Source organism: Myotis davidii, unplaced genomic scaffold (assembly GCF_000327345.1).
Source record: "Myotis davidii unplaced genomic scaffold, ASM32734v1 scaffold135, whole genome shotgun sequence".
In the NCBI taxonomy this organism is placed as follows: Eukaryota; Metazoa; Chordata; class Mammalia; order Chiroptera; family Vespertilionidae; genus Myotis; species Myotis davidii.
Window position 1 is genome coordinate 452,665 of NW_006289813.1, and position 8,664 is coordinate 461,328.

At 39.4% G+C, this 8,664-nt stretch overlaps 2 protein-coding genes and 1 long non-coding RNA gene across 4 annotated transcripts in view; 1 reads left to right on the forward strand and 2 right to left on the reverse strand.

Annotated features, from left to right (window-relative positions):
* The window catches only part of LOC102772382 (general transcription factor IIH subunit 2), a 32,159-nt gene extending 32,136 nt beyond the window's left edge, over nt 1-23 (reverse strand). The window contains exon 1 of the mRNA XM_015563037.1: nt 4-23. The gene's annotated coding sequence lies outside the window, so the exon portion shown is untranslated. The remainder of the gene's footprint in view (nt 1-3) is intronic.
* A 12-nt stretch (nt 24-35) lies between these two features.
* LOC107182872 lies at nt 36-2,726 on the forward strand. The gene is made up of 2 exons (XR_001513630.1): nt 36-700; nt 1,275-2,726. It is a non-coding gene; the product is annotated as an uncharacterized LOC107182872 (long non-coding RNA).
* Nucleotides 2,727-5,701: 2,975 nt separating this feature from the next.
* OCLN (occludin) overlaps nt 5,702-8,664 on the reverse strand; it is a 33,023-nt gene continuing 30,060 nt past the window's right edge. For both annotated transcript variants that reach the window (XM_015563036.1, XM_006762381.2), the window contains 2 exons: nt 8,232-8,273; nt 5,702-6,729 (listed from right to left, as the gene is read on the reverse strand). In XM_015563036.1, coding sequence (XP_015418522.1) covers nt 6,607-6,729; nt 8,232-8,273 — 165 coding nt within the window. In that variant the 3' untranslated portion in view covers nt 5,702-6,606. The remainder of the gene's footprint in view (nt 6,730-8,231; nt 8,274-8,664) is intronic.

The following is an 8,664-nucleotide window of genomic DNA, read 5'->3' on the forward strand; positions in this document are numbered from 1 at the left end:
CACCGCTCTGCCGGAAGCCGCTCTGCCCGGAATCTCCGCCCAATCCGCTCTCGGGGCGCCCCCGAAGTCCTTCCGCCGCACGCGGAGGCGTGGCAGAAACGTTCCGACCGCTTCAAGTGGAGGTGGTGGAAGCCTGGAGTTCCCGGGCCGCGGCTTCTCGCAGCTGATTTCGAGTGCGGTAAGGGACTTACTGTCCCCCCCTTCCAGCTAAGGAAGAGGCTACAGAAGCATCATCCCATCTTGGAAGGTTGGAGTCCCGGTGGCCATCGATGCGGGAACTGAGGAGATGACTTTGCTTATTTCTAAGAGTTGGCATGCAGAACGGTAGCAGCTAAACAGGACCTTGCTGTGCAAGTTTTCAGGGACGCCTCTGCTGCTCCCGGTGTTCATGTAAGGAATGTTTTATTGAACACTAAGTTGGGGCCTAAGGCAGTTCTCACCACTGAGAACACAGCAGTGAAAAAAACGGACAGAAATCCTTGGCTTCCTGGGGTTTTCTTCTATGGAGACAGTTGTCAAGAAAAACAGATTCGATGAAATGGTGATAGTGGCATTGAGTAAAATGAAGCATGAAAGGAGGAATGGGCGGCTGTATTAAATCGCGTGGTCAGAGGAATTCGCACCAGGACAGTTGAGCCACCAGCATAATGAGAGAGGGAGTTGACCATGCTGATATTAGGGACGATCAAGATCTCTCCAGGTAAAGGGAGATGCGAGCGCAAAGGTGGAAGAACATTGGCGTGTTTGAGACCATAGTGTGGTGAAGGCCTGAGGAGGGGCAGAGACTGGGGTGAAGGGAGGGGGGTGGGGGGGGGGGGGGGGGGGGGAAGGGTGGCCACAGAAGTCAGAGGGTGGGTGGCTGTGGGCATCGTGAGAACTTCGGAGGGAGGATGGTGGCTTGAACTAGTGTAGTAGGGCAGTGCAGGGAGTGAGAAGCGGTTGGCTTCACAATCTTGTCGATAGATTGGGTGTGTATTATGAGCAAGGAACCAGTGATTCCGAACTTTTTTAGTTGAGCAACTGAAAGGTTGGAGTTGCAATTACTGAGAGGGTAGGGGATGGGTAAGATCCGTTGTTTTGGAAAAGTTGTTAGAGATGCCTGCTAGTACATATGGAATTAGGTACTAGCATTTCCCACGCTCCAGTAATGGAGAGGCAAAGCAACCCCAGAATATTTTTTTAAAGGTTAGGCCCAGGAGAGGAAGAGCAGAAAGGAACTACAGGGTCTGGAGCTGCTTTGCTTCCCCATTAGTTATGCTTCCCCTTAGTTACAGGTATTGCTTTATTGGCACCAACATTATTTCCCCATGTGTTCTACTCCCTCAAAAACAAACAAGCCATCCTGCATAGTAGTGGAATGAACAGGCCTGGCTTTAATATCAGGCTCTGCCTGACAAGCTGGGTGACCTCAAGCAAGTCACCTATAAAATGGGGATACCTCCACCTACTCTACAGGTTTTATACATCACTAGTGGCAACTCCATAACCAGAAGATGAGGTCTTATTGTCTTTAAAAGGGCGAGAGGAAATTAGTGTTGATGATTTTTCCCAAAGTGCCAGTCACCTTCCATCTTTGACTCCTCTACAGGACTCACTCAAACACCACACTTTTCCCTTTCCCTTCCTCCTATCCTCCCTGCCTTCTCTCTATAAACGCCATGCTTTCTTCTTTTTCTTTTCTTTCCTTCCACTCTGCTGGGATTCCAAGATGGGATGCATTCCTAACAGCCACAGTCCCAATCTCCAAGTTTCTCACTTAGGTTTACCACCCTAGAAACTTTTTAATGGAAAATCGGGGGGAAAACAGAGGGCTCTCCAATAAATTTAAGTTGAAGCATATTCGTGGAGAGAAGCCTGAATCATTCAGACTTTTAGCAACTATAAAGTTTACTCTCCTCTGTACAGATTGTAGTTTTAGACCGTGAGTCAAGTAGGAATGGTACTAAAGCTAACTGAAATATGCATAAATCCATAATCCCTTGCCTTAATTATGACACAATATTCTAATCGTGTACCAAGTAGTATAATAAGTGATCTCACCCAGCCAAATGTTCCAACTTGTAAAACTAAGGGACAACTATAACGAATGGAACAGTTTGTTCTTTGCCCGTCGGTGGTTGGACACCATCCACAGTGAGGAAATTCATGAACAGCTCAGCCAGTGGAATCAAGCCGATATGCAAAGTGTGCAACCTCAAAGGCTGGGAGAGGTGAACCTGCCTATTCCAGTACCTTTAGATGGAACTTAAATCATTCAAGAGACTCATTAAACACCTCCAGAATTTCTTATAACAGTACCTAATAATCCTTATCTTGATATGTAAACTCTATTCTTTTAAGCATTTGTTCATCATTTATGAATAGTCACAGTACCAAGCCTAATGCAGTGATGTCTACAATTCAGAATTTAATCTGCACCCAACACAGATGAAGTACATAGGGGATTGGGATAATACATAAACTTTTAAGACACAATTTGCTTTTTCAAAAGTCGTTTCAAATTTCACCCTCCAGCTTTGGGAAATAGATGTAACTGGTCATATTTTTTATTTACTTTCTGACAAGGACTGGTCTAAGTTACACATTAACTACCTTCATTTAACTAGATTAGGTACAGATATCTTTCAAATAAGCAAAATGAGACACAGGAAGGCTAGGTAATTTGCCCAAGGTCACACATAAACACAGTAATTGCTGGAGGGCAAAGCAAGACCACTTGCAGGAAAGAACAAGCAGGCTCTTTGGCAGTAACTAAAGATGTTTTGGGAACACCCTTCCACAGTGTGTGTGCGTGCACCGCCACACCCCCCGCACCCCCCACCCTTCCGCTTACATAGTTCTGTGTGCATGTTCTTTTTCTAACTCCTAATTTTAACAGTGTTTTCCAAAAACTACACGATACTTGGACATTTTATTCATGAAAACTAGTCCCTTTAGGTCACATTGGTTCTCAACCTGTGGGTCACTATCCCTTTGGCAGTCGAACGACCCTTTCACAGGGATCGCCTAAGACCATCCTGCATATCAGATATTTACATTACGATTCATAACAGTAGCAACATTACAGTTATGAGGTAGCAACGAAAATAATTTTATGGTTGGGTCACAACATGAGGAACTGTATTTAAAGGGCCAGAAGGTTGAGAACCACTCCTTTAGGAGAAATGTTAACAATATGAAACACAGGAGGGATGAGATCACCTTCCATCTAATTTATTTGTGCTTTCATACAAGAAGAGTTATATGGTGAGTGTAAGCAGAACCATGAGCTGCCAGGAGATTGAGTCTGAATTTTTATTTCTATGGCTGAGCCTTTAAAATGTCCAGTTCAGATACTTCCAATCCCAATGCTGAAAAAGGACGAGTGTGTTGTTAGGGAACTCCCCCACCCACTCCCCAGCCAACTGAATCTAAGATCCCTGGAACCATGACTAAAGAATTCTTCTGCCCTGACCCTTTATACATGCATGCCCCCCATTCAGGTCGTTATAGAAACCTCAGATATTTATATGAAAACATTTCACATTATTATAAATACTTAAAATGCACTCAAAATTAAAAAGGACAGAGCAACTCCACCTTATCCAACCCATGAATTCATTAAGAAAATCAAGCTAGAGTGGCTGGGAGTATAGAACCTCATAATCAAAGATATCTAGTCACTTGATAGAATGTGACAATGGACCAGTGAATCCATCAGATCATTACTTTACTGTAAAATGAGAAATGGTTGCAAGTCGATAGAACTGTTGTAAGAAATTAAATATTCTGTGTATGTATGCGTGTATACAGAATGTAACTTTTACTATAAATACTAAGAGTTAAATTTATTTCAAAAAATACAAAGCATATGTGACAAAACTAACACCTTTTATTTCTGGGTGGTGGGTACAGGTATGTTTATAGTTTTCAATATTTCTTTAAATTTTTCAAAATAAATAAAAATGTTGATGTCATCTAGTTTTAATACAAAACACACATGTAAGAAAATCTTATGCAGTGAACCTTTATCAAATAGACCACATGCTTTCACAAGACCTTGAACAAATATATGCAGACATAAGAATCACAGGTCAGAGATGGAAGAGTCCTCAGAAATCAAATCTAAACCTCTTGCTTTCCAGACTAGGAAACTGCTTGAGTGGCTTTTCAAAGTCATAGCCAGCTAGTTAATGTCAATCCCATCAGAAACGCCCTGATCCTGGCTCCTGAAGTGGTCTGTAGTAAGTACCACATTTGCAAAATGATTTTGTTTTTGTATTTCAAAGTCCAATTTTATGGCACAATTTTACAACGCAAACTTATGCTATTTGATTTTCTGTATTCAGCTGAATTGGTTTTGTCAGAACACTGGCAAGCTTGCCTTCATAAACTAATTACATTGACTTCCAAGCACAAAATTTTAGCACACATAAAAATCAGTTAAGTGGCTCAAGAGAGTCCTTACCATTTGATGTGAGCCCAACAGGTATGAAAAGCAGACTATTATCTTTACTCATATATGTAAAACACCTGGGAAATTAAGAATTTCCTCAATTTGAAGAAATGAATCAGTGTTATAATGGAAACATTACTTAAAAGTTTATTTTGGGGCCCTGGCAGGAGAGTCAGTTGGTTAGAGTGTTGTCCCAATATGTGAAGATTGTGGGTTTGACCCAGGTCGGGCACAAACAAGAAGCAACCAATGAATGCATGAATGGATGGAGCAACAAGTTGATGTTTCTCTCTCTCTAAAAATCAATAATAAACAAAAGTTTATCTTTGGAAAATGATTCAGACTGGTATATAAAAAATGACATACTTGTAGATGAAAAGGGGGCTCTGTAATAAATCTGAAAAGTCCAAGGCTGATCATAAATTCCGGTGCTGATTATGGTGGGTAGTCACACCCCAGGCATATAACTTCTTCAGTAAAAGGTTTATCTTTGCCTTACATAAGCCCTGTCCATTGTTCTTGTGCTTCTAGGCTAACACACCTTCAAAATACCAGATTCTTCCTCTTTTTCAGACTCCTCTGAGGCATAACTACCTTCAAGAGAGCACATCATTTTTCTTGTAATACAATCCCTACCTTGTTTTCCCCAACTTTCATGTAATCTTCCTTATTTCCAAATAAAAGAAACTGCAAAAGTATAATTCTTGGAGCATTTGAGATCTTGCTTCCTGACATGTTGTCAAAACATTTGGCTCAAATAAACTCCTTTAAAAATCGCATCTATGCATAGCCCATGGACATGGACAGTAATTTGGTAAAGGCCAAGGAGAAGGGAGAGGCCGGGGAGGGTGGCGGTGGGCAAAGGGTGGGGAGGGGGACTCCTGCAATAGTGTCATTAAAAATTTTTAAATAAATCTCTACAGGTACGTTGACATACTTAAATGTTTGAATTGCAGACTAATGATTAATTTACAGATTCTTCAAAATATTTCCACAAAAACAGAGTTCTAAATTGGGGGGATAATCACAATCAACTTGGCTGGTGACATGCCCAGTATTATCAGCTAGTTTTACTTGACTAATAAAAATCTGAATGGAAAGAAAGTGCTGAGATTTAAGGGCAGACGAATCGGCTTCCTTATTAACAGATTGGGAAACAAGCAACCAGCATAACACCCAAAAGAGTTTAAAACAGTAACAGATATAATTGCTGAGTGTAGTTTTGCAAAGCTTAAAATTAACAGCACTAATGACATCAAACAGGTATATTATAGAAAGAAAACACCTGGTTTAATACCTTATAAAATATGTACAGAACTTGAACATTCCTGTAAGATACATTTCAAGTCACAACTGAATTATAAATGTAATCAAGTACTCTAATATAATGAAAGCGCCTAGTTGGTTAAAGAAAAAAAAAAAAAGCATGTAAACCATAAAAGATTAAGAAGTATTATAAAATACACAATAAAATTCTAGCTAGTGGTTTTAAATTTTGATTTTTAAAAAGTAAATACGTATTTACAATCTTTAAATTTCACAATGTGTTACTTTTATATGGTCTTCATTACCAAGATAACATAAAACAATAAAAAGCTCTTTTAACCATTTACATACAGAAAAACAATCAGTAGGGAAGTTGGTAGAATGTAATATCCGCAGTAGCTACAATATGAACGGTTAGGGACTTCATTAATGGAGTCATAAAACAGACTTAACCAAACTGCAAGCTAGGAAACAAGTGGTTTCACTTCACTGCAGGGACCCAGTTTCCTTCTCTGAAAAGGAACGATTATAAATAACAGTTACATGAAGGGAGGATTCTGGGAGGATTCAATGAGATCACCTATTGGAACTAATGGAGCACTAAGAGATGACTGGCTAGGGCGTGAAAGTTCACAGCACAGTACACTCAGCAACCTTCCTGAAAAGGTTTGAAAACCTCAAACAACAGTTCTTAATATCAGAACCAGTGTTTACAGCATAAATCCTTAATTGGAGTGTTCAGCACAGTTGATTATCAAAAGCTATTTATAAAATGCTTCCATACCAATGATATGAAAGCTACCAAAACTTTGTAATGGTCACAAAGGTTTGGCCTCTCTGGTTAGAGTCCAAAGTCATTTTGCATGCTGACACCACTGCAGAGATGTCGGATACTTCTCCATCACTCAGACAATCTGGAATTTGCTTTCTGTTTTCCCTCGGTCATAATCTCCAACCATCCTCTTGATGTGGGACAACTTACTCTTCAACTGCTTGCAATAATTCCTCTTATTTTTGTAATTTGCAGACTAAAAAGGGGAAAAAATGAATCAGGTAAATTTAATAAAATAAAAATGAGTTATGTGCAGCTGCTGGGAAGGCAGAGATCAATCAAAAAAGTCATCAGAATTGTTGGGAGTGTGAAATGATGTAACATACATAAGGCACCTGGTAGTATCTCAAGCCAGATAGGCAGTTGATTCTCTTTGCTGAACAAAATCTTCTAACCTGAGTTTTCAGAACGACACACAAATTTCTAATGATTTGTAAAGTGACAAAAAACAAACAAACACCTATTGGCCTTTTTGATAGCATACATAGCCTAAAAATTTAGTAAAACAACAAACTAGTGATATCAGTTTGGGAAAAGGGGACTGGATTAATGATGAATGAGACAGGAAACTTACTATACATGCTTTTAAACTCTTGCATTTAAAATCATGATGTTTTGTAATTTTTACAAGTTTAATATAAAATCTTTTAAAACAAACAAAACATTTGAAGTCAAGAACGACTGGGAATGGCAAGTGCTAGAAAAGGATATAGAGCAACAGGAATCTATACAACTTGGTAGGAATCTCAACTGGCCCAAACCAGGAACACTGGTTGACAATACCTACCCAAGGCTGGGTGCACACCTACCCAATGACCCTGCAATTTCACTTCTAAGTATGTACCTAACAACTGCGCGCACACATGCTTAGACACTCACAAAAATGTTTGAAGCTGCATTCGCTGCAAAAGCCCTAACTTGGAAATAATCCAAATGCTCAGTAATGATAGAAGAAGTGAATAAGTTGTGTTTTCTTCACAAAATAAGTAAATGAGCCACAACCACATGCCAAAACATGAATGGATCTCACACAGAACTGAGCAAAAGAAATCACACAGCCCTGGCCAGGTAGCTCAGTTGGTTAGAGCATCGTCCCTGTATGCCAAGGTTGTGGGTTCAGTCCCTGGGTCAGGGCACATACAGAAAGCAAACAATGAATGCATAAATAAATGGAACAATAAGTTGATTTTTTTCTCTCTCTCTCTCTCAAATCAATCAATAGTTTTTTAAAGATAAATCACATATATATGGTTCCATTTATATAAAGTTCAAAACAGGCAACATTAATCTATGATGTTAGAGGTGACAATGGTGGTTACCTCTAGAGAGAAAGCAAAAGTTGGAAGAGAGTACAGGAGGGCATTCTCAGAGTTACAAGGAAATTTACTTCTTGATCTGAGTGCCAGGTACAAAGGTATGTGGTTGCTTTGTGAGAATTTACCAACTTGTACATTTATGATATATACTTGTATGTATGTATACTTCAACCTTTAAAAAAGTTTTTAAAAAAATCAGTATTGGTTATAGCTGCAAACAACTTAAATTAAGGTTCCAACTTCTCAGGTATAGTTTATCTTGCAACTATTGGGCCTTCTGTGTATAATCAGTACATGCGTGTCAAGGTATTCTCAAGGTTCAAGGAAAAACATGCAACAGAAAAATTATTCCGCGGAGAATCTTACAACCTGGGATACTTACCCCCTTAACTTGCTTCAGTCTATTGTATTCATCAGCAGCAGCCTATTAATGAGAAACACACGGGATAAGTTTAATGGGCATTTCCACGTTCAAAAATAACATTACTGATGATATAATTTGAAGCTAAAGATGCAAAAAATACAGGAAATTAAAATAATGAAGTTTTAAAGCTCTTGAAACTGGTCAGCAGGAGGCCTGAGTTCCATTCACATAGACAGGTAACTATTTTGTTCCTCTCATCTTTCCCGATGCCAGTCCATGTGCCACGCTGACACCAGAGAAGTCTCTTATAAAGCAGTGTTCTGATCAGGTTATATAGCATTATAAAACTTGTCAGAGCTCCCCATTAACCTCTCTACTGATCTAGTCTCCTACCTATCCAGTCTTAGCACCCATCATTTGCAATTCCTTTTAATTGCAAATTAAATAATTA